Source organism: Falco rusticolus, chromosome 9 (genome assembly GCF_015220075.1).
Source record: "Falco rusticolus isolate bFalRus1 chromosome 9, bFalRus1.pri, whole genome shotgun sequence".
Lineage (NCBI taxonomy): Eukaryota > Metazoa > Chordata > Aves > Falconiformes > Falconidae > Falco > Falco rusticolus.
In genome coordinates this window covers 139,258-164,903 of record NC_051195.1, presented here as the reverse complement: position 1 = coordinate 164,903, position 25,646 = coordinate 139,258, and the positions used below count along the sequence as shown (strand labels likewise).

The window sequence follows — 25,646 nt, the reverse complement described above, 5'->3', positions numbered from 1 at the left end:
AGTATACTAAAATACTTTACTTGATACAGAAAATAAACAGGCAAACCCGTTGCTAAAGCCTTTTTCTTCTCCCTGGCTTCAGAAACATTGAAACTAAGGTGAAAGGATTTTGATATCTGTCCATATACATACACACACACATTATACTCAGTAGAGCACATACCCCACATTCTAGTATGTTTGGTATTCTTATCTTTCACTTTTATTTCTCCCAATTCAGCTGCTGAAACTGATGCGCGCTGTTGTCTGGGAAGAGGAATTACAGTGAAAATTACCAGCACTAATACTTATGTAAGTTATGTTTTCACAGGAGACACAAAGACAAAACTGCTTCAATTTCAATGACATTTTATACAAAGGATGTACTCCCTTTGGAGTAACTTTTAACTAGTTAAATCATAATGTTTCATCCTGAGCTCACTATTGTACAACTTAAGCTGTGCTTGTTAGAAATGGCCATTAGTCTATCCCATGGTTCAATCCTCTTAGTCTTGCATATCCTGCATATACTGTCAACATGTAGAAAGTTCATTCAACAGGGTCTGTTCTTGCTAAAACCATTCCTGTATTTGTACAACTTGAGTCACCATTCAATCTTCACAAATTATGATAAAACAAGTCTAAATGTCTTACCTGATATCAGAAAAATCAAACTGTGACAGCACTGGTTTCAGATATTCTTCCATAATTTCTAGTATTTCAGAGAAATCTGATGTCAAATCATGTCCATTATCATCTATTTTCTCTGTTGGCATCTATCATACACATTGCAACAAAAAACAGAATACTGACAAAATGCTAATTAACGTGGATGGAGAGGGGGTATTATGTTAAATCAGAGGCTAAATCAAATAATCTGAAACAACACAAAATGGAAAATATAAATACAGAAATTCAGTTTAAAAACTCTGTTACTTCAAAACATCACTCCTATCAGCATTTTGCAAAATATTCTAACATAGGATTCCACACAAGATGTCAATATTTATTATTTAGGCAATTAATATATTTCTGCAGTTTCAATGGGGAATAGCAGAGATGTCCAGCAGAAAGAAAAGATAACGTGATGCTCTAAATAACAGGAAAAAATTGCGAAAAGAAAACTTTGAGAAGTTGAGAGAAACTGCAAGATGACTGTAGAAGAAGGAAATGAAAGCGTATGGAGAGATCAGTGGAGCCAATTTAGGAAAAAACTACACAGAATGAGGATAATAGGTAAGAGGAGAACAGAATCACGTAAGAGAAGATGACACTGAAATCTGAAGCTTCTAAAAGCCAATATAGATGGACACAAAACCAGTAACTGGAAAAATGAGCCCAAGTAAATGGTGAATACTGTTGGTATTAGTGAATGGACTTCACCAAAGCTTCAAACCTCTGTTTGAGTAGCTCTGTGCAGGCTGCATGCATAATTACTGAAAGCTGTAATGCACATGCATTTTAAAAACCTAAGCCACTCTTCTTTTTTCGTCTGTTCTGTCTGACACCTTATCACCTTTTTCTTTACTTACGCAACTACAGCAATATTTATATAACTTGTCATTACAACAAAGGCAGGCCATGGACAAGACAAAAAATGATCAATACTTCAACCATCTGCAATAATCCCTATTTTAACTGAAAGAAACTAACATGATGAGTAAAACAGAATTATAATTCCAAGAACCACGTGTCAAAATTGTGTGATTAAAACAATGAAAACTTGTACAGAAAATTCAGTATGATCTGTATTTTTACCTTTATATTAATGATAGAAATAGATCTATACCAGCTTTTGCTAATATGCTGTATTTAACAGTGAATTTTGATTGACACTGACAACCCCAAGTTTTGTCTAATGGAGACCAAATTAATGTAAATTAGAATGCTAGGATGTAGACGTGCATATTTCATGTGGAGAAAACTCTGTCACCTTGCAGCTTAAAACCTCATGTGAAAGTCACAGGCTTTTCCACTGTACCTTAATGCTACACACGTTCACCGATTGTGGAAAACAATGTTCTTACATAACTGAGCCTTCTTACAGAAACAGAAAACTAGAATTTAAGAGTGTCCATAGCTACAAACTTGGGATTCCAATGACATGTCCTTGAAGCAAAATTTTCTAAGAGTTCGATCAACTGTGTCCAAATAAACAGCTATAGTGCAAAAGACAAGTGTGCCACAGAAAGAAACTTTTCTGTGTTGGAAAACAGTAATAAATCTGTGGCTAAGATAGTTTAATTTTGATTAAAGGGTTGAGATCTATGATTCTATTTTTTTTCCTGAGACAGCTTGGGCTTTCATGTGATATGAAAGGCAATGTACATTTGCAAATGCAAGTCTTAAAGGTATAGCGCATTTTCAAGTAAATTGATCTCAACTACATCAATTTTCAGTTCTGATAAACTACTGAACATTTCAAAGCTGCTGAATGACACTGAAAATAGTAACAGAGTAACACAGAAAGATTTAATTTTGAAGAAGATTACATACCATTTAGCAAGTATGAAGACCAGGGATGCTACACTTGGAATAAACTGAAAATTCTGCATAAAGAGTGTTTATGATAGTTTTTTAGTACGTTTTTCATCCTGTTTTAAATATAAGGTAATCAAATATATTACCACATCTGTTTCGGAGACACACTCTTGCACGTTTTGAATGACAGCCTGTTTACCACGACTCCTCATCTTTTGCTGCTTGTAAAGACGCACTTTTTCCAACAAAGTACAAAATGTTTCAGGATTCACAGGAAACTGGGAAACTTCAGCTTGCACTATTAAAAGGAGGAAAACACCATCTTAAGAATCCTTGAGACATCATATTTTTTCTTGAAGAAATGATTGTTCAGAGACCATCGGTTTTCTAAAGCCATGGTCTTCTTTGAAAGTGAAGTAACTGTTTACATATGTATTTAGCCCAAAATATATACAGAAAACTACAGTGAAAAAATCTCTACAATTATCTGTAACAACTTTAGTCTTCAAATATAAACAAAAATTCTGTGAATTGTGACTAAATACATTATATTTGATAATGAAACGCAGGTATTTAGGTATTTACTTTTCGTTGGTATTAGTAAAATCTATTAATTATTTTTAAAATTATTTTAAAAATTTAAAACCTGCAGAAGTGAAAGATACAAGTTTTCTCATAACATCAGTGCAATGATTTTTATCTCTTAAATGTAAGAAGCTCTTACCCAGTGGCTGAGTGGGTTCTCCTTTTTGCTGTGCAGTACTTACTGATTGAGATGTCAGAAGTGAACTGTACAAATTTGATCTGTGGAAAGCAGAAAACTGCTGAGTAGATTATTTGACTGCTCAGCCTTGTATATATGAAGCAAATTTATTAGATGAGCAATTATTACCCTCTACTTTAACATGTTCAAAAACACTCTCAAGATGCAATATATACCCCCACCTTGCAGTGCAAAAACCTGCAAAATCTGACTGGAACAAACTGAGAGCTGTAAGAAAAGTTCTTTCATTGCTATATATCCTGTAAGGTAGATTCTTATTTGTTCCATAACTGTTTAAGACTTTTCACGACTGGTGAAGGTACTTATAGTCAGTTGCTATAGCTCAATCTACGAGTTAGGCACTAATTAGGCTGCAGTAATGATACCATTTGTGGCTTTATAAAGCTAAATATGACACCCCCCCCAACATTTTCAAGAGCATAAGCAGTAAGAACTGGAATATATCAACAAAATTTAGGATGATACCAGGAATGGCCTGAAACCTTTCAAGTGACCTCTGGAGATTTAAGAGATGATTAGGGAAATCAGAAGTACAAAACCACACACAGCTTTGAGCTGCAGGCTGTTTTATTTATATATTAATTTGTTCACAATCCTAAAATTTAATTAAGTCCAGAAAAATAGAAGTAAAAGGTAATAAACTACCAAAATAGTGATGATTTACAGTTAAAAAAAAAAAGATTACATTTGTAACAAACAGAATACTAAACCAAAATGATGGAATTTTATACCTGTCTTCTGAATGCTGGAGAATAATTATGTAGAAATTAGATGGCAATTCATCCATTATATTAAAATGTTCAACAGGAATACAGAGATTTTTCCATGCCTGTACAATAATTCAAAAGTAGCATTATTTTAATAGATTTTTATAAACCCCAATCTTACTTCCTTCATCAGAAAATTGATAATGATTCTAGGAAAGAAGGTGCTAATATAAAAAAAAAAAAAAAAAAAGCCAAAACAATCACTCAGCAGATGTGTCAGGACAGGAGGCTCAGTCCAAACAACAGGAAACACTTTGTCACTGTAAGGGTGACCAAGCACTAGCACAGGTTGCCCAAGTAGGTTGTGGAGTTTCCACCCTTGGAGATATTCAGGAGCCATCTGGACACTGGTCAAATGGCCCTGCTTGAGCAGAGGGGCTGGACAAGATGACCTTCAGAAGCCTTTTTTTAGCCTCAACCATTCTGTGATCATTTGATTTTTATGCAGCACAGAAGAACTTACAATTTTAAAAAAATTACAAATACTGTAACTTATTCCAGTCTTCACAACATGACTTTTTTGGCCACTACACTACTTGTGAAGTTGAAATGCTATCAAATCCTTGCAGAATATTAGCAGGGAGGGACCTTTCATTGTAACTTTTGTTTGTAAAAGTCCCTCATAATTCTGTTAAAAATGGATACCTTACCAAAAGGAACTACGTAAAATTGTATTTGGTTTATGTGGCAAGGTTTTGGTAGCAGGGGGAGCTGTAGGGGTGGTTTCTTTGAGAAGACACCCAGGAACTGCCCCCATGTTGACAGAGACAGTTTCAGACAGCTTCAAGACAGACCCACTGCTGATCGAAGCTGAGCCCATCAGCAACACTGGTGGCGTCTCTGTGATAAACATATTTAAGAAAGGGTAAAACCACTGCACAGCAGCTGGGAGTAAGAAAATGCACGAGAAACAGCCCTGTGGACACCAAGGTCAGTGCAGAAGGAGGGGGAGGAGGTGCTCTAGGTGCTGCAGCAGATTCCCCTGCAGCTCATGTTGAAGACCATGGTGACACAGGTTGTCCCCCTGCAGCATATGGAGACCCATTGTGGAGCAATGTCCACGCCGCAGCCTGTGAAAGACTCCATGCCAGAACAGGTGGATATGCCTTGAAGGGCAGTGTGCCGCTGTGGAGAGCCCGACCTGGAGCATGCTGCCGGCAGGCCCTGTGGCCAGCACCCACGCTGGCACAGGCTGCCGGCAGGACTATGGCCTGTGGGGGACCCGCACTGGAGCAGTCCGCTCCTGAAGGACCACAGCCCACGGAAGGGACCCACGCTGGAGCAGTTTGTGAAGAACTGCAGCCCATGGGAAAGACCCACGCTGGAAAGGTTTGTGAAGGACTGTCTCCTGTGGGAGGGACCCCACACAACCCGCATTCCCCGTTTCCCTTCTGCCACTTGGGCGGCCCGGGGTGAAGGGAAAAGAATCATGAGTGAAGCTGAGCCTGGGAAGAAGGGGAGCAGGGGGAAGATCTTTCTTAGTTTTGTTTTTATTTTCTGCTATCCTACTCTGTTATTAATTGGCAATAAATTCATTTCCACAAGTCAAGTTTGTTTTGCCCTGGACAGTAATGGGTGACTTGAGCCCTGCCCTTATCTTGACCCATGAGCTTTTCATCATATTTTCTCCCTCTGTCCTGCTGAGAAGGAGAAGTGATAGAACAGCTTGCTGGGCACCTGGCAATCAGCCAGGGTCAACCCACCACAAATATATTGTACTAAAGAATATACAACCTTTTTCTGAGAAAACATGACAAAAACCAACCAAAAACCTCCTAGTGACTAAACAGTCTGATTCCAGATGAAAAACCAGTCCTAATACAGGAAGGTCCATAAATGTCTTTTGAGACTGCTGCCTTTAAGCATCCATGTTTATGTTTTTCAGATTGAAGTTCTATGTGCTTAAGCACACTGGGTACACTCTGGGTATGCCTATGTTATCAAGTGCAACAGAACATCAGGAGCAGAATTATACACTGCACACTTTTCATTTATTTTTACTTCAGACTACCTCTGGATGGCCCCTGGACTGAACGCCTGTTCAACGTGGCTTGAGTGCATCAGAGAACCTAGTGCGGTTTTTGTCCAAGAGAAACCCAGCTCATACCATCATTGTACCATCATGAAAATCAAAGCACTGTAAGCAACAACAACTGGGAGATTCACTTTGAAAGTGCACTCTCGATCTGAACTAATAATATCAACTGGATTTTAAAAAACACTAATATACCCTCAGAGAGAACTACTTCAGTCACCAGTCTGCTTTCTTGCACCTCACATTTCCAGGAATCATGCAGTTGAAGAATGCAGCCATGAACAGTGGTCTTGATAGCCACCTTTTCTTTCCCGAGCTACTGCAAGAGGTACAGATATGGTGGGTGCTGATGAATGTTTCAGCTAGGATATCTGTTACCAGTTAGATTATTACAGCAACTCAAAAACAGTGGCTTCTAACCAAAATATTATCCTATTCCTTCTGCTAAATAAGGTAATACAGCACATACTGAGAAAAGCCAAGATTAGCCCAAACCCACTATTTTTCTTACCCTGTACTCTTATCTCTGCTTGCCACGTTTTGTAAATGCTTAAACCCTACCAGCTAGTGCTAATCTTTTGCATCTAACTTGCTAGCAGTTTTTAATTTCACTCAGTTCTAACCTAGAGCCTTCCAATCTTAGTTTTGGTATCCACTTTTACATCTTAGACATTGGAAGAATACACAGTTCTCAGCCAGCAGAGACCGAAAGATAAGAGTACTTAATTCCCAGAAAACTTTATCCATTATTTGCTCCAGAACTACAAGTCACACGAATTACATTTTACTGGTTGGTTTATTTAAGTATCCAGTTTGCAACACTACAGTTTAGTTGATGCCCTGTTTCCTTGATAAGAGTGCTTTAAAAAAAAAATTTAAAAATCAGGCTCCTTTCTTAGGGTAACACTTGCATGAACACATGAGTATCTCAAACAAGATGACTGGATGCTCTCCAGATGGTGACAGGAGTCTCTGTTGCAAGAGTCCTTTACAATGGCATTGTCAACTCGACTGGGCGAGACTCACATGGAATTAATGATTTAAGTGTGCAGACAGCACAACTCTGACATCCAGCTATACTGAACTACCTACAAGACAAACTGGAACTGCATCCTTAAAATCTCACTTCTGACTTAAATTACATAGCTCATGCCACATGGATAACCTAGCACAAACAAAACCACAGGACCATACATACTATAGTAATAAAAATTCATGACCAAGTCAACCCATGACTGAAATTAGGAAAACAAAAAAAAATAAGATTTTAAAGAGAACAGATCAAATATTATTGAATCCCAGGAATAACTGAAACGATATGCCTCTGTGTGTGTGTGTGTATACATGCATGCATACATACATATATGTCACAGACCCCTAATAAGTAGCACATCTCAAAAAGTTACCATTGAAGTAGCAGTCAGTTGCTGTTCCACCTGTTTTAGAAGATCACTTGTGTTCCTATTTTGTTTTAAATGATTCTGAAGATGCAGTAATGCTGCCAGCTGAGAGCTGCTGGTGTCAGACGTAACTGTTAGAAGGATACTCTTCATCATCATAGATGCTGAACAGCTCTGCAAAATTTTTATATGTTTATTTTCCCTCACCAAAATAATACAAAAACATATATATTCTATGTTTGTTGTAACATATATGTATGTTAAAGAAGTCTCTTGCTTGAAAGGTGAGATAGATTAGCAAATGCAGACAGTCTGGCAATAACTTCTGAAGATTTCTTAGATATGAATAGAGAGAATCGACTTCTTTGACTACATTTATCATCTATGTTCCTGCATTTAGTCATCTAAGGTCTACATGGAAAGGTAAATGCCTGTGTTCTGAATTTAGCCTTTCAAGTAAGCTCTTTTCTGTGCTTCTGTGCCTTTTACTGTATAGCCATCACTTCACACATTTTAACAGACATCCTACAAAGAGCAATATGAAAGGTAAGACCTTCTATCTTTTTCTATCAGCAAACACACCAATCCTGTCCTTTGAACTGATGGTTGCTAAGAGTTAAAGCATTTTTTTCTTTTAATGCAGCTGTCACATTAAAAAAATGCAATTTTGATTGACCTAATCAAAAATTCTAAAGGGATATTTAATATTGACTTGGAATAACTTTTTTTTTTTTTTAATATAAACCTTTCTGGGCAGGATAGTGACAGAATTAGCAGAATTTTTTGCCCATTAAAAGACCTGACTACTTAGGGTTTTGGTGCTTTAATATGCATTCTACTTAGCTTGTTCACTAAGAAAGCAAACCATGAGTAATATGGTGGGGTACAGGAGTACAGGAATAAAGGACTGAACCACAAACCCCAGTATTGGCTGTTTTCTGATTTATCAGAAGACCTGCCTACCTACCTAGTCCATTCCACCCATGGGTGGAGGTATTTGCAAATCTATGTGTTGATAGAGAGGCAGGTGCTTACTGTCTGTCATAATTTCTTGTGGTTGCCTTGATGTGGCAGGAAGGAAATCAGCATAAGGTGCATTTCTGTATTTCTACAATGGAGATGATGGTGTAGGAAGTATGTATTATTTGTTCCTAATGTAAGGAATATAAGCCTTACAGCCATTCATCTCTGTGGCGAAGGCACAAACTCACATGAACAATTCATTCACCTTTGAGCCATCTAAGGGACCATGCTGTGTAGGTGTTGATTTGACAAATTGAATGTAAACTATTCCTATCTGCTTCAAAACAATGAATGAACAAATCCAGAGAAACATTTTTAAAATTATTCGTTAGGGAAGGATGAAACTGTATTTTGTGGTAATGTCTCATCATATCTAATCACATTACAGTAATCTTGCCATATTAAAAATCTTTTCATGTAAGCAACCATCACTGAAAACGTCAAGTCAAACACAACAGGTAATTGTTAAAAAGTCACTGATCAAGCATTTTGAACTCAGCAAACATATATCTGATTACTTGTATTACTCGCTAGTTCTTATATGTATTCATGCACTGTGTTCTGTATGACCAGTTTTCAGGCTACATGAATTGACATTTTTGCTTAATGTAACTTAAAACAACCTTTTCATACTGGAGAGAAGCACAATACATTAGCTCCATTACCTGATGAAGTGCCAAAAACTGGCTAGTTGAAATTGGATCAAATTGTTGAAAGCATTCAACCATTTCAAAACTAGCACGAGCCAGCACATCAGTAATGTTACGACTGAACGCAATACCCATACACTGTAGCAAAGCTTCACTGGATTGAGAAAGGTATTTCTGAGCCAACCGCTGTTCCTTCTAGATGATAAAAATAAAAAGGTTTATATTAAAATATGTATTAATATTGAATATTTGTTCTATGTATACAGATTACTAGCATTAAAAAGTATCAGTTTTCATGATGAATTTTAATGCTTTATCTCCTTTTTAATGCATTTACTTGATGTATGATCAAAATATGCAAATACAGATTAATTATTTGGCAGACACCAACATCTGTTATAAAATATTTTAAAAAAAAAGCTTTAGTAAGATACTTTCTTTAATATAAAATGTGTACTTAGCAGGACAGCATTTAAATTCCAGGCAATGAGCCACTGAGAACAAAGGAATTGTCTGTCAATTCTTAGTAAAGTTGTTCCCATTGACAGTTAACTATACTTAATACAAATAAACCCACAAATTTCTTATCTCAGGTGTTTATTGATTATACTGGCAACACAAACTGTACATTCCCAATTCTTAGTGTGCTTTGAACTGCAGCCATTACAGCGATCAGCTCATTGTACAACTTAAATTTTGTAATTTTACAGATGTTTTGTGATAGAAGTTACTTCTTTCTTTGCTCCCAGTCTGCAAAATGTTACGCTCCCTTAGAAAGGCATATATGTAAAGCAGAGAGAAAACTGTTTGTTCATCTTATCCTGGATGCTACATGTTCAATCACTGGGAAACCACTGAAGGAGAAATTCTTTCTTTCTGTGAGCAATTGGGAAAGCTCCATCAGGAGCTCCAACAGCGTGTACTGAAGAGCAGGACGGAGATACACAGCAGAGTAGTGATGGAAAGCTGTTTTCTTAGGGGTGCTCTGGAATTTTTTTTCTTTAGTAAGATCAAAGTTATGCTACAAACATTTCTATTATCAGTTCAAACAGAACTGATAAGGTACTCTGACTATTACTCCATAAAAAGGAAGCACTCAAATTCTAATGCAAGTACATACACTAATAATACCTTTAAATCTTGTATTTTCCTCCTATACTTATCATATTGACATTTACTGGTTGGTAAAGTGCTGTCTGTCACTTCCTGTTCGCTGCGATCTGCTGAAGTCAGGACAGTTTTTGTGACATTTGATCTAGCTTCTTCCTACTCATCACAGTATAAAAACAGAGTAATTAATCATTCCATTATGTATGGCTGGCTTCATTTCTTTTGTGAAAATCTAGGTGAAAATGGAACTCATCTTAAAAGAAATCATCTCACTATATGAATCCCTTGATGGTGAGAGATTCAGCAATATTATCAGGCATCAAAATTTCTTAATATGTTATGATGACAATATGACTAACAGAAACTAAAAAGTCTCCCCAAACAACCTCTAACATGTTTATTTTCTGATATTTATCCTCAGTTAATTTATTCTGAACACTTTAATTCATCACTGAATTTATAATGACTCAATAAACTTTTCTTACATGGTGCTCTTGTTACAACACAAAAGGAATTTACAAATCTGAGATTTTAATCTACAAGTCATTACTTTTTGTTTGCACAGATTCAGAGACCAACCTACCTATCCCTTTATGGCATTCAAGGATTTATTTTTTTTTAACTATGGTAATTAAGATATCTCACAAATGAATCAAAAAAACAATTACATGAGAATGGCATGTAGACAAAAGCATTCTTCTGAAATTACTTGAATCAGTATACATTTTTATTATGGCTTGCATGCAATATCTAAAACCTAGCTCTAAATAAAGAGTAGTATTATACAAATGTATACAGAAAAAATATTGTGGCAGACAAACTTTACACACAGAATGAATTTAAATGCAGGAAAGAATGCATACCATAACATTTGGATTCCAGTAAATCTCTGAACATACAGGATCTATGTTAATGGCAAGTAAACGAAGAGTTTTTCCAGTGAGATACAGGCATTTGGATTTGATGTCAGGACAGCCTTTACAAAGATTCTGTATGTTTGCTAACTGAGCCAGCATCATATGACCCACAGTGCGTTCCACACACTTCCAGTCCTGGTAAAATACATATTTATGCTTATTTGCTTATATATACCCACACATAGATAAGCTTACTTTTTAACACACATTTACATACAAACATACTTGTTAAATGTGATTACACTTTCAATTAGAAATAAGCTGTCTTTAACTAATACACAAATTCATTAACAACTGATAAAAAAAAAAGTACACTGTAACATCTATAAGCAAACAACAATCAGTGCTGCAGAAAACACGGGATAAGGGGAGGGTACCATGGAGAACAGTGGGGACACTGTGCTTTCCTTAACAGCATTACCTATTGTCATTGTCAGAGACAAAGTAACGGGCAAGAATTACTGCTCTGTTCCAGTGGGGCGTGTCTCACATTCTTATTCATCACTTGGTTAGGCAGTTCTGCTTAAAACCAACTGTTTTAAAAAGGAGACAATAATGCAAAAAACCTCCAGCAATTTCAAAGTCTCAAGTAACTTCCCTGCTACTCTTCGTGGATTTTAAGTCTCTGCATTTGAGAAACAAAATCTTCCAGAGAAAACAAACCCCCAAAAAACCTCAATAAGCCATCCCCAAGACAAAAACCACACACTTGAACTTTCCCTAGCTGCAAAAATACATGAATGGTCTGGGGACCTGTTTCCTCAGTAGTGGAAGAACTTCTGCTATGGAAAACATGCCTCGAAACTTTGTTATACCTTTTATATGGAAATCATAGGACTAAATGTTTTGTATTACCTGTTTTGCTGCATCATCTTCAGCAGTTTCCTTGATGAATGCCTCCAGAATTTTATGGGATGATGATTCTCCCACTTTTTGAAGATCTTTTATAGTAATAACAAGATGAAAAATATCCAAAAGAATTTCTACAAGATCTATTTTCCTGTTAGCTAGTTGCCTCATTAATGGGAGACTAATATTTGTAGTCTGAAATACAAAAGAAAGAAAAGTAGGATTATAATTTCAAGTATTTTTGCAAATTTACCTAACAAAAATTAGAATGTTGTATTTCTTTTAACTAAAGAAGCAAACATTCTAACAATATTGCCTCAATAGATCAGAGATACTGCTATGAAGATATCAAAGTAATTTAAAAAAACAAACTTCAACGTTAAATATATTACAAATCAATCAAAGCAGCTGCACAGAAAGAGCAGCTGGGTTTCTACTTTTCACATTTTATGTACCTGATACAAATATCTAATTCCAAAGGAGTTACAAATGTGTACATAAACCCAGAATTTTAATATTTATGGTTTTGGTAGCTGCACAAAAATACCTGCTCTTTAAAAAAGGCAAAGCAGACAAAACCCCCTGGATTTTAGAGTACAATGGGACACACTAGTGAAGTTGGCTGCAGGCTTTCATTACCCAAAAATCACTATTTTGAAGACAGGCTTTCTTTATTTACATAATATTCTATGTAACCTTTTTTTTTCTCCTGAGAAATAAACATTTTATTATTGAGAATTTTAAACTTGTGAGGTATTTAGACAATCAAAAATATCTCAAAGTTTAGACTTTCTTTTGTAGCTACTAGATAAATTTTAGAATTGAATGAAATTGACAAAGACCAGGAAAATCCTCTCATTTCCGCTTCTCTTCTTCCCTTTTTAAACTGTAAATTCTTTTGGCATGCAGTATTTCCTTCTATATTCAAACAATGCCTACCATTACAGGAAGATAATCTCATTTAGGACTTCCAGGAATTATCCAGGAATAAGTGAACAGTACAACTAAATTAGATTTTTTTTCCATGAGTAGTAAAAAAAAATGAATATATCCATACCTCATTAACTGCAAATAAGCTACAAACATTATGAAATACTTCCTCTGTTTTGGATACTGCCCTCTGAGCTAAGTTATAAGCATTTAGATAGTGACTACGTTTTAATTCTTCGTTTCTTTCCTGCTTGGCAATCATTCTGAAAAAAAAAACATATAACCAAAGGAACTAAGACATAAAAGTGTTTATCCTTACGGTATCAACACTATTGAACATATTAATATATTAAACAAATTGATTAATAGATAAAATAGAACAATTTTGTACACGCTTTTTTAAAATAGGAAAAGTGAATGTTCACACATTATTTTTTCCAAGGTCTTTCTTATTCTTGGAACTGTACTGCTGCAATGCAAGAAGATGCTATAGACACAAAGAGAAAAAAATGCAGGTAATAGTCTAGAGTATGTATTCACCAGGAACAAAGTGGCAGAAAAGCCAGATACAAAACATACCTGTTGTTTTAAGGGGACATCTTGGAAACAGCTGCAAGTCAAGGCATACTGTGTTTTGCATTTTTGCTATTACAGTGATTCCTAGATAACCATTTCAACAGTAAGAATCATAAATGCCCATGAATACTGGAAAATTACTGGTATGGCAGCCAAAATGCCTTTAGGAAGCAAATAGGAAGACAAAAAGCTGACTTGGGAGACCTCGATACTTTGTTTTGACCTCAAAACCAGTATAAAAATCACTAGTACCATATAGGATTAATTCTGCCTTCAGTGAAAAGAATTTTTGATTCTACAGTATTTTTCTGGATACGGAACATAGCAAGAATGCAAACAGATGTGTGACACCAAGATGTAAAGCCTGACAGTATTATGTGCTCTTTTCCATCTTTAATTAGACTATAAAAAAGTAAACAGTACACTTCATGGACTAGTTAAAAGTTTTTCATCCGACATATAATCTTACCTGTGAATATGTGCACATTCTAGCAGTATCTCAGCGCTGCAGTTTTTATGTCCATAATGAAAGAAGTCCTTCTCAATTTGAACTAATTTATTGTAAGATTCCTCTAGCATATGTGGCAACTGGCAAGACTCAGTATTAACTGTCATACAATCTCGGGTGAAATGTATCTGAATAAGTGTTTTCCTAGGAACAAAAATTAAGTGCAAGATAGTAGTCAAAAAGCACAGGCTGTGTTTGGAAACAGACATTTCTCTCTGTACTCTTTTTAATTATAAGAAGTCTAGAAAAAGCCTCTTCATTCTTTAAATCTGTGGTCTACAAATTATAGCAGGTCTTGAAAAAAATAAAAATACTGTATTTTCAGGTTAGAATTGAGGTGTCATTTTTTCCATGTACCAAATTATTCAGACTTCCTAGGCCTGATCAGTCTTCCAAATATATATGAACTGAGAAACTATTAGTCTTCCCTTTCTAATCCAAAAATTTCACATTTCTGGAAAGAGAAGGATGTGTAAATGTTATATACTTCTCTCGTTTTACTAACACATTTTAAGCTCTCTGTGCTTAGATTTCAATGTAACCAAAATCACTGTTAAGTTTCACCATAAAAAAGTTTCTTGGATCATGGTGAGAAGTAGGTCAATACTGCAGACTACAGCAGTATTGTGGGAATATCTGCTCAGATACCTCTGCATAGACAAATGTGTCTTGCTGCTTTGGGTAACCTACACCACAAACTATGCACAATAGGCTGCGGTACCTGAACTAGCTTACTAACTTAACAGGTAGTAGGACTACATACAGGAATGAAGAAATTAGAAAGGAAATTTAAATTTAAAGAAAAGAATAAACATAAATTACCTAGAAGAAAAATATTTGCGAATCCACAGAATCCACCATACTAAAATACGACTGAATGGCAAAAATTAAGATGTATTTGCAATGTAACTGCATTGTTGAGGCTGGCCATATTTTAATGAAAAGACAGTTACCTGGCTTCAAGGGATGTAATTATGAAACCCAACTCTGATTGCCTGTTAGGTCTCTTCAGTAAAGCAGATCTGAGCACATTTACAATGTGTTCCAGTATCTCACAAGCCTGCAGGTAACAAAGAAATTTGTAATTCTATTTCAATAGAAGGATACACAGCTGATCAGAAAAACAATCTAAACTTCTGTGGGTAAAATCTCATTCCTACTGGCCTGCACCTGTTTAGAATCTAATCAATGTTTGCTGAATGCACAACAGAGAAAACAACATTAACTGCATTTAACACCTATTTCTGCTTTTATTGAAATACAAAGTCTGTAACATTTCTCTTCACAGAAAGAGGCGCACCACTGCTGCAAAAAAACGGAACCACTAAAATAAAAAAATTCCCTTACCATGCTCTGTTTTCCTTCTCCCTCTTCCTCTAGAATTGCTTCTATTAGACTAAGAGTACTGTTGTACCAAAACTGTTCATTTCCTCCTAGAAGCTGTGCTTTCTCAAGGAGTGCTTTAGCTTGTCTGTGGTTTCTTTCCAGGTTAGCCAATACAGCAAATAAATACAAGCACCTTGACACATCACGCAAGGCCCTCAATTCCTAGGAAGAAAGATATGTGACCTATATACAAAAGATCCACTACTGCTACTCATATTTACTTCTATTCATATTTTAAACTTATGAATAGGCACAGAAATAAGCAAATGGTATTTCCTCAATTATCTGTAGAATTTCAGAGTTGCTCCTTATATTATTTTTCTCAAAAAACAGTGTCTGCTTCATACCAAGAACTTAAAATCTTCAAATACACTTTACATTTCTTGATGTTCCTGTACCTTCTACCTCACAAGTCAAATAAGCTATTTTTCTATTATTTAGTATGCATATATCCACTGCCATTTGTCAGTATCTGATGAAGAAACATGGGAATGAAGAATTCTTTAGTGAACTACGATCTAGATACACTAGAGTTTCAGCAAATTTACAATGCAACTTTATGCTAGTTATAAACTATATACTAGTAGTATAAAAGAGACAAATATACTGTACAGTATAGATAGTATAGTAGCATTCAGACATACAGGATACTATTAAGAAATTATATAATTAAAATTATAGTCCACCCTAATGTCTTTGGAACTCTTCTCAAGGCACAATACTAAATTAATGCTTTAATAAGATATATATTTTATATATATATATATATATATAAAATTTATTATTAATCTTTGTTATTCAAAGTATTCATGGTTCATGCTAAATATACATAAGCATTTTTTACTCACATGAGAAAAATTATGTGGAGTAACAGGATAATAATTACATTTTTTAAAAGTAAAGGATTTACTTCAGTAATTATGTTTCAATATAACCAAGAAGAGAGCTACAATGGAGAATGGTAGATATAGGAAGAGTATCTTTAATGTAAACTTTTCATAATAATGAGATGACGTGGATTTGTTTGGTGGAACATACAGGCACTTATTTCAGATCTGCCAGAACTGCAAGCCATTATTTCTGTGTCGGTGGCTGTTTATCAGAAAGTTAGCAGTAAAACTGTAACATAATTCAAAACAGTATAACTAGAATTTCAAATTACCAAAACGTTGACAGGATGGAGCTAAATGCTTTCTCTTACGAGCAAATCCTGAATGTCCCTAAGCTACTTTAACAAACAAGGTTTGGATATACATACATCTTCTGAGGTCACTGCAAAGCAGACAGAGATGCTGACACTCTTCACAGGCTAAAATAATCTCCAGACAATTCCCATAAAGTTGGATTTAAGTGCCATATATTTAAATATACACCTTATATATGCTGAAACTTAAATGACACATTTGGGATCGGGCGAGGTTTGTTTTCACAGTTTTATTACTATGATTATGAACAACTGCATCAAAATGAACATTTTCATACACGTTTTATTAACGTTTCTTTTTCTATTTTATTTCTGATGTACCTGAGTTGCAGCATAGGCCTCTGAAAGCAGAAGTCTTGCTGGTTGATACAAGCCTAGTTGAATTAGTACTTCAGCTTTTTCTATCCACAAGTAAGGGAAAGAAAGTGTACTCAGTCCTTTTCCTGCTACCGGATTTACCTCAAAAAACTGAAAAACAACAAAATATTACACCTTCCTAGATTTCAAAACTGAACTAGATGGAATACAAATGGTTATTATGTATAATATTCAATTCTTGATATATCCCACAGTCCAGCTCTTATCTTCTAACTTCAAAATTCAACGTTGTATTACAGGAAAACCGGCTTTACTGTGAGATTTGCATTCTATAGTTCTCAAAAGGCATTCAACTAATAAGTATATACTATTAAAACTAATTTTAGAATAGATTACTTTGGATCTGCTACTGTCATGAAGAAATTGATTCTTGGTAGTAATTGAAACAATCAAAGAGAAACACTCTTTGCAAGAGCTAAAATAGCTGAGGCAAGAGGGATTAGTAATTAGGAAAAAAATTACATTTTAAATGAACAAGAATGGAAAAAATATACAAAGACAACAAAACAATATGATGAAAACAAGGACAGAATTGCCATAATAAAGAGGAAACTGGAGGTAAAATTTAAGAATACCAGTAAGGCAATTACCTTCCTAATGAAGAGACAGAAAAGACAGAGCTGAAATATTTGCACCCCTTTAAAACAATCTACTAGAGGGAGCAAAACAGTATGCAATGATGTAATGGAGAGAGGAAGAAGAGAAAACCAAGATCAAGAGCAAATACAGTGCCTTTTTTGCTTCTCAGTCTTTTCTATTTATTTGCATTAGTCCCAACTTCTATTTGTAGAAAAGCAGTTTTACTTTGTATGAATCTAGATTCTACTTTTGTTGTTCCACAATACAAATAATATGCCAGGCAAACCCAGCTCACTTTCAGCTGATGCCTGCCAGTAGAATTTTTAGTAGTATGCATTTTTAACGATGTTCTGTGTTCATGTATTTCTCAAGTATAAAATTATTTCAAAACGAACTGTCAAGTATATTAAAATAAAAATTGAAGAGTAATTTATTAAAGAAACTGGAGCAGAAATAAAAACCTTTTCATTTGAAGTAAGGATATTCTCATCCCTACCACCATTCAGCTGACCATTTTCAAAAAAAGTTTTCCTTCCCTCTGTCTTAGGATGTACTTTTCTTTCTTTTTTCAGTGCTATATCTCGCCTACACCTAAATCACAAGGAAAAAAAAAGTAAATTCAAGTGTATTTTAGAAGTATTTAGTAATGAAATATTAGTGTGCTAGCATCTTCAACATACACGCACTCTGTGGACAGATACAAAACAATCATGCACAGAATTTTAGGGCACAGCTACTGTATCAAATTTGTCTGAAGAGATCACGGTTTTGACTATTTTTTCCCTCAATAATCCATCAACTGTAAGGAAAAAAATTCCAACTAAATACAGCCTCTGTAGTGAAAATACATACATTGCTTGTTCTAAGTCACTAATGTATGCTTCTCCAGCAGCCTTCTCATGATATGAAGATGCCTGACTCAGTTTTAGGTCTGAACATATCAGGGCAATTCTAAGAATAAAAAGAAAGAAACAATCAGAATCTTTCATATGTTGCTTCATATAAGCACATTATATATAAAGAGCATACATGCCACATTTGTCAATCCTGCCTTCTTATGTCTTGATTAATATTGGCAATAACAAAAATTTTAAATAAAAAAGGGAGAAATGCAGCAGTTGAAAATAGCCATTGATAGAGTTGAACAATTCCATTGATAGGGCATCCACCAGTATCCCCAGTCCATCCATCAAACCCATACCTCGCCAATTTAGTGGCAAAAATGATGTGGCAAAAGTACAAAAATATTAATAGTATGGTCTCACAACACATGCAAAAAAACCCATACACGTGTATGTGCTAACCTACTTTTCTGTATTGAGTAAAGAGTAATATATTCTTGTACACCTATCTGATCACATATAAAAATCAGGTCACAGACATAGATAAAATACCATAAAATAAAAACAAATATTGAAGAGTCAAGAAAAAAAATTTGTCTAGCAAAGCTTCACTAAAGATCAATTTCCTATTAGTAAATTAGTACTGTTGTACTCAGTACTTACTTGTAAGACAGTAACTAAGCAATCATTGGCAACCCAGACAAACACACAGTTCTATATGTATCTATTCTGTTATGTGGGATCAGTTTCAAGTATTTTAAAAATACTTTATATAGCATTTCACAAACTGTCGGGAATTAAGCAAACAGTTATTGCTTATAACTGTTAATTATTAAGCAAACATTATGCAATACCTTTCAAAAAAGCACAATGAAATGTTTAACCAAAACAGCAATTATTTGCCATTGCATGCATATTAAGTATTTTTGAATCAAAACCCTTAAGTCTCATTACTCAAAGTAACAGAATTTTAGTCAAAAAGGCAAATCTCTGTAAAAGAAAATGAGATTATTGGGGATACTTATTTGGGTTCTTAAGCTAAAGACAATACCTTTTTGATGCAAGATGGGAGTCTGGCTTTTGAATAATTAAAATATAATACTTTCATTGAAATATTTTTTTACTTTCCTTTTTTCTGTTGGGTGACAATAAGGCGTTTCAAAAATTATTCACATGAAAGTGGCTTGAGTTCATAATCTTGTACACCTTTTCTTGTGGAGATTACATTTAGTAACAGATAAACTTAGTGGCTTTAATTCCACAATCAAACCAATTCATCAAAATTCTACTAATATGTATTAAAAATGAATTAAAAGAAATAAAAAGCATTACAAATATAAAACTGTAAGTTGCAGAAAGGCTTTTAACTACTTAGTGAAATATTAATGGATGGTCCATGCCATTCATTTTCTCTTTTATTTAAAATAAAGGCTACAAACCGAAGGTGATAGAGATCAGACAGACTTCTGCATTCCACAACTTCATTAGCGATAACTTCAGCTAGTTGAAAGATGGGAAGAATCAAGTGGGGGCAAAAAATTTTCTGCAGTTCTTTAGATAAAACATCCATAAAATACAAAGTGCAAGTCTGAAAAGAAATGTTTTTAATTCAATCAGTATAAGCACAATTTTGTAGAGAATAAATTTTAAATTAATGATTATATCTCCAGTTCCAAACTTTACTAAAAAAAAATAATTAAACTTTCAAGCTGAAAAAGTAGCTAGGTACATAGAAAGCCAGCAAGTTTATTCTTTAAGTTAAGTTCATTTCTGAATGCAGAGAATAGACTAACACTTTGAAGTATTAATGAATATTATGACAAGGAAGTATTTCTGACAGCTGTCTGAACAGAAAAACTAAATTGTAACATAGTTCTCTGCTACTCATTTTTTTCCTAAATAATGCTCTAGAATTTTTAGGAGTATACTTACAGGTTTTGGGAAATTATCCCAGTTAATACCATAACTATTTGTCTTATGTTTAAAAGCAGCTCTGATTTCATTGGGACAGTCATAATGAGCCCATTCTTCTACATTTGTTGGTAAGGTATCAACTGACCCTTTCCCTTTAGACTTCTCTTTCACAACAGAAACTTCAACCTATAATAAATAAAAAATAAAAAATAATGACATTTATGAGGCCAAATTAACATTCCTGTTGGTAATAAATATTCCACTAACATTTTAGAAAAATGTATCTGCTGAATATCTTTTGAAGGTTTTTTTGTTGGTTTTTTTAATGGCAATTTCTGAGCTGTCAAGTCCACGCAATCAAAAGTGAAGGTATGATATACAGATTCACAGAGAAAATCTTCACACATTATGAGTCTTTACAGGAAAGCATCTGAATTATTTAACAAATCAGCAAAAGGAAAGATCTCTTAAAAATAATTATTCTCTTAATTCCACAGGAAAGGGGTTCTTACTTGTTTGTCTGTCTTTTTGTCCTTCTCTTTTTTAGGAGCAATTAGTACCTTCTGAGGAGCTGTAAGTTGTGAAGACTCTGATAATACTTTTGCAATAGGGCCTGATGCTGACAATGATACCTAGATAATCAAATAATCACAGTTCATTATTTTCAATATTCAATAATAATATCAGTTTCTAGTAATAACCATTATTCACTGTAAGTCACTATCTACAGCAACCAACAATTGTCACATACTATATTATGTATTGTATAAGAGCTTTCTTCAAAAAAGTAAAATTTCAAACACTCCTAGATGATTTCATTACTTGTGTAGCAATTAGGATGATCATGACAATGCAGTAAAGCACCTGAACCATCAAAAGATGACATCATCCCTGTGATAATTATTACTGCTACTTTTTTAACCTATATGGTTGCAAATTCAATTATTTTATTTAAACTGCTAGTCTAGATTGCTTAATCTTCTACAGGGGATGAATTTCATATCAAAGTAAACTGGAAGACCACAAAGAGCTACTCTGTTCTCCTGGATTAAGTTTTCTATAATGCTACTAATTAATGTTATATAAAAGAAATTTCTAAATATTTAAGCATATGAAAGCAGCCATTAAAAGGTTCTCTGTGCATGCAACAGCACAACTTCTGATCTTACCTAAAATAAACCACATTAACTTGAGAAGCTTAATATATTTTGCTGGAGGGATCAACAGCAGAATACAAAATATGAGGGAAAATAATGCTGTATGCTGCACAACTTGTCAAAATTTCAAATTAAAGGGTACACATGTCTTTTAAAAAGTCAGAGGCAGCTTTTTTGGCTTGGATTATTCAGGTTTTCAGAGAACATTTAATATCTTCTACTGAATTATTTATGGAGTCCTATCACTTGAAAATCTGCTTTAGAAAAGGACATCTGCAGTCAAGTCTGCTTTACTTTGCACTCCAAAACAAGGTTAAACCGTCTTGTAGTACTTCCATTCCTTTAATGCCATGTTTATTCTTTTTCTCCCAGTACCGTTCAGCTGTAAACATGAGTTCTTAGAATTACTTTCATTGTTTTACAACTGGCACTGACAGCTGCATTACCTCTTAAATTTTTTAGTTAATAGTTTATTCAAACAGTAATACTCCTTTCAGATACTTTTTTCTCTCTAGTAAAGTACTCAAACAGTCAAGTTCAGGATATTAAAAATTATGCTTATGTAAATCTGAAAATACATATATTCAATTTTTATGTTTCAAATCCCTGTCTTAAATCAAATGCTACAGTCTAAAATGATTTCACAATGAAAGCTTGATTGTAATTACCACAGGAGTAAGAAGTAGCAGGCAAACTGGAATAAAAATTATGCACAAGTGACAGCTTACCAATCTAGTTGATATGTCCCCTCTATACCACTAGGATTCTTTCTATAATGATTTGTGGCATTAATGTTATCAAGTACAGATTTGGTCCCTTCAAAGATTCACTCATATTTTATGTATAATTATTTTCCTATTTGCTGTGATTTTCAACAGCCATTTAATTTAGGCATTCATATCAATGAGAAATGAATTTTTTTTTTTTATTTGAAATGCTGTAACAATGAAAAAGTGGTTAGAGAATAATTGGTGAACACTGCCTGTCTATACTTTTCCTCAAAACTTAACAAACCAACATCCAAATTTAATTTAACAGTGTCACACAATTCCTGCCAGTCAAATGACAGCCCCTTTGAATCAACGTAAGTGAAGGTCCATCTGTAATTACCATTCCTCAAACCTGTCAGCAATGTCTTCAGTATGTGTTCCACCACTACTAAGATTCTTTAACAAATTAAAAATACAAAATTTTAGAACCTTTTGCACAAAACATATGAATGTACTCCAGAGAAACAACAGGACGCTGCTTTTATCGTTAACATCTGCTCTCTGTTTTCCTAAGAGAAACAACTATCTTGTTTAATCCTTAAACCTGAAAAACTATATTAACTAGACCATAAAATTGGAAATTATAAAGATGTAGTTAAAACATCAGATGAATAGCTGGCACCATAACTGCACAAGATAACTTGAAATATACTGGCCACATTATAATACAATATAATACAATACAATATGTATTCTCATACGATCTTACCTGCCAGATACGGATGATACAAGCATATGCCATCAAACAGTGCTGCTGATGAAAAGGAGAACTATAACCAGAAATTAAAGCCATTAATGTCTGTGTTCTAAACAAAGCTTCCAATTGTTTAATATTACTCAAATCTTCCAAAGTAATCTGGGGCATGGTACCATTTGCTCCAATGTCTGTCTTCAAATTTTCTGTAGGCAAAAATTTTGGTATAGTATTTTTTTCTGTTAAAAAAAAACAAGTATCATGCTCACAGTGACAGTATTTTAAAAATGTATTTAAAAGTTAAAATTTCTAAATTGAAATGAAAACATGTATGTAAAAAATCCAGAAAAATGGAAATTCATCTGCTGAAGATGCCCTTATGGTGATGCAATGCTACTGGTACTATTTTCAATGAATATTGTAACAGTTATGTATATTAAATGTAAGCCTGACATAGAAATGAAATCCACTGCAAGCAAGCACACTTTAACTGTATCTTCTTGAAAATAAAACTGTGGGACAGACGGTCTAACTTACTTATTTCAACCACTAAAGTAGTGTGGCAGTCAAATCAAAAATCCTTTTGATCCTGATGTAGTGGTTTCTGCCATGACTGAAGACTGTGTCCTAACTTACCTAGCAGGTAAGGAGTGGATCTGGCCAGCACTCACTTCCAATACAGAAATGGGCAATAATCCAGTTACAGATGTGTCAATGTCAACTAAGTCTAGAACATAGCTCAAGTTCATCTCTGTGTCTGTAACGAGATATCTTAATGGCTCTCGATCGCAACTACGGATTATACTCTGCTACTCAATCCTCTCTTTTATGCTGTGTAATTCTAGTAATTTTTCAGTAAACACTTATGTTTTATAGAAATTCCAACTCTGCTTGAAATTCAGCTCAAAACCAAGTACTTCAGCAGATTTTCAGCTTAAAGTGAAGTACTATAAAGACACAGTTATCTTTCAACATCAAATCAATGCTCTGCAACATAAACCAGGGTGCAGGAACATGACACCTATCACAGAATCCAGTAACTGTCACAGATTGATTTATTTAAGTAACAGGCAAGGCGAGTGAATTCTGAGCATGAGTAAAACAGTATAAAGTTAGGGAAAAGGACAGTTCAACAGATTAATTTTGTTATTTCATAATAAAAGATACAGATGGCAAGATACACACAGGACAGGTGGTGTGTAAGATGGGTAGGAAACTGGCTTAACAGTCTGCACGCAGATGGTGGTGATCAATGGTCATTGCCCAGCTGTCACAAGTGGGGTCCCCCAAGGATCGGTACCCACGCTGTTCAACATCTTCAGAAATGTTCTGGATGATGAGATTAAAAGCACCCTCACCAAGTTTGCTGATGACACCAAACTGGGTGGTGAGGTGGACGCATCAGAAGGAAAAACCTTCTTACAGAGAGAGCAGGACAGGCTGGAAAAGTGGGCTAGAAAGAACTGTATGAAAGTTAGCAAAGACAAGTGCAAGGTCCTGCACCTGGGACAACATAACCAAAGAGTCCAGTACACACTGGGATCTGTGTAGCTGGAGAGCAGCCTTGCTGAAAGGGACCTGGGTCTTGGTGAACAGCAAGCTGAGCATAAGTCAGCAAAGTGCTGCTACAGCAATGACGACAAGTTGGATCATGGGCTGTGGGGCATTTCTAGCAGAGACAGGGATGTGACCATCCCACCCACTCTAATCAAGTGTTTGTAAGGCCACAGGTGGAGTACCGTGTCCAGTTCTGTTCCCCACAAATCAAAAAAGAAGCAGACAGACCAGAGAGGGTTCAAAGGAGGGCCATGAAGATCATCAGGGGGCTGGAGAACCTGCCCTATGAAGAAAGTCTCAGGGAGTTAAGGTCTTTTCACCATGGAGAAGAGAAGGCTCAGGGGGACCTCATCATAGTTTTCCAGTACTTAAAGGGCAGCTGCGAAGAAGATAGAGGCTCTCTCTTCACAAGTCACACAGAAGGGACAAGGGGCAACGGGCACAAGTTGCACTGGGAGAGGTTTCATTTTGATGTAAGAAAGAAAAATACATTTTTTACCATGACAACAATCTACCACTGGAATAACCTCCCCAGGGACACGGTACAGTCCTCATCAGTGGAGGTTTTCAAGACACAGCTGGACAGGGTGCCAGATAATCTCATCTAGGCTTCCTCTTCCACAAAATGTTGGACTGGATGATCTTCTGAGGTCCCTTCCAACCTGGGTTGTTTTATATTTGAATCTGATTTTTCTTATTATATTATTTCAGTTTCCATTAAAAGTTTTGTTAAAAATTTCTTGAAACATTAGTGTAAGAAGCCCAGTAGTCATAAACAACCATGTGAAACTGGGTGGGAAGATTATTAAAGAACAGGAACAAACTTCAAATCGCCATACAGCTTTAAAAAAACCCATTAAAACAAAACCACTAAGAGAAAGTTATGAACAGAATACTGCTGTGACTTTAATCAAATGTGTGATACTAGAGATACTGAACATTTACCTTACTCAGTGCAGAAGTACTTGTCTGATCTATCTCATCTATCCACACAAAAATAGCAGAGCAGATGTTGGTTAATGCCACACAGTATTGTTTCAGAAATTAGATACTTTTTTTCCCAACTAAATAATGAGGCATCCTATCAAAATAGATCACTGAGTCCATACGACTGCAAGTGTAAAAGGACCAAAGAATTTTTACAGTTACCTAAGTA

The 25,646-nt window shown here is 35.0% G+C and overlaps 1 protein-coding gene across 10 annotated transcripts in view; it reads right to left on the bottom strand.

The window, feature by feature from the left end:
- The window catches only part of CFAP46 (cilia and flagella associated protein 46), an 80,732-nt gene that overhangs the window by 13,456 nt on the left and 41,630 nt on the right, over positions 1-25,646 (bottom strand). For 4 of the 10 annotated variants that reach the window (XR_005106096.1, XM_037399422.1, XM_037399426.1 and 1 more), the window contains 21 exons: positions 22,949-23,172; positions 20,825-20,944; positions 20,331-20,498; positions 19,838-19,986; positions 18,409-18,507; positions 18,018-18,147; positions 16,921-17,067; positions 15,357-15,557; positions 14,963-15,069; positions 13,971-14,153; positions 13,053-13,188; positions 12,002-12,190; positions 11,093-11,281; positions 10,251-10,385; positions 9,135-9,314; positions 7,453-7,620; positions 3,976-4,073; positions 3,185-3,264; positions 2,607-2,758; positions 634-755; positions 164-246 (listed from right to left, as the gene is read on the bottom strand). Coding sequence is in view for 9 of the 10 variants with exons in the window: in XM_037399422.1 (XP_037255319.1) it covers positions 164-246; positions 634-755; positions 2,607-2,758; positions 3,185-3,264; positions 3,976-4,073; positions 7,453-7,620; positions 9,135-9,314; positions 10,251-10,385; positions 11,093-11,281; positions 12,002-12,190; positions 13,053-13,188; positions 13,971-14,153; positions 14,963-15,069; positions 15,357-15,557; positions 16,921-17,067; positions 18,018-18,147; positions 18,409-18,507; positions 19,838-19,986; positions 20,331-20,498; positions 20,825-20,944; positions 22,949-23,172 (3,060 nt within the window). In the remaining variant the exon portion in view is untranslated. Of the gene's footprint in view, positions 1-163; positions 247-633; positions 756-2,606; positions 2,759-3,184; positions 3,282-3,975; positions 4,074-7,452; positions 7,621-9,134; positions 9,315-10,250; positions 10,386-11,092; positions 11,282-12,001; positions 12,191-13,052; positions 13,189-13,970; positions 14,154-14,962; positions 15,070-15,356; positions 15,558-16,920; positions 17,068-18,017; positions 18,148-18,408; positions 18,508-19,837; positions 19,987-20,330; positions 20,499-20,824; positions 20,945-22,948; positions 23,173-25,646 lie in introns of those variants that run through there. The other 6 variants (XM_037399424.1, XM_037399430.1, XM_037399425.1 and 3 more) reach the window with 6 other exon arrangements.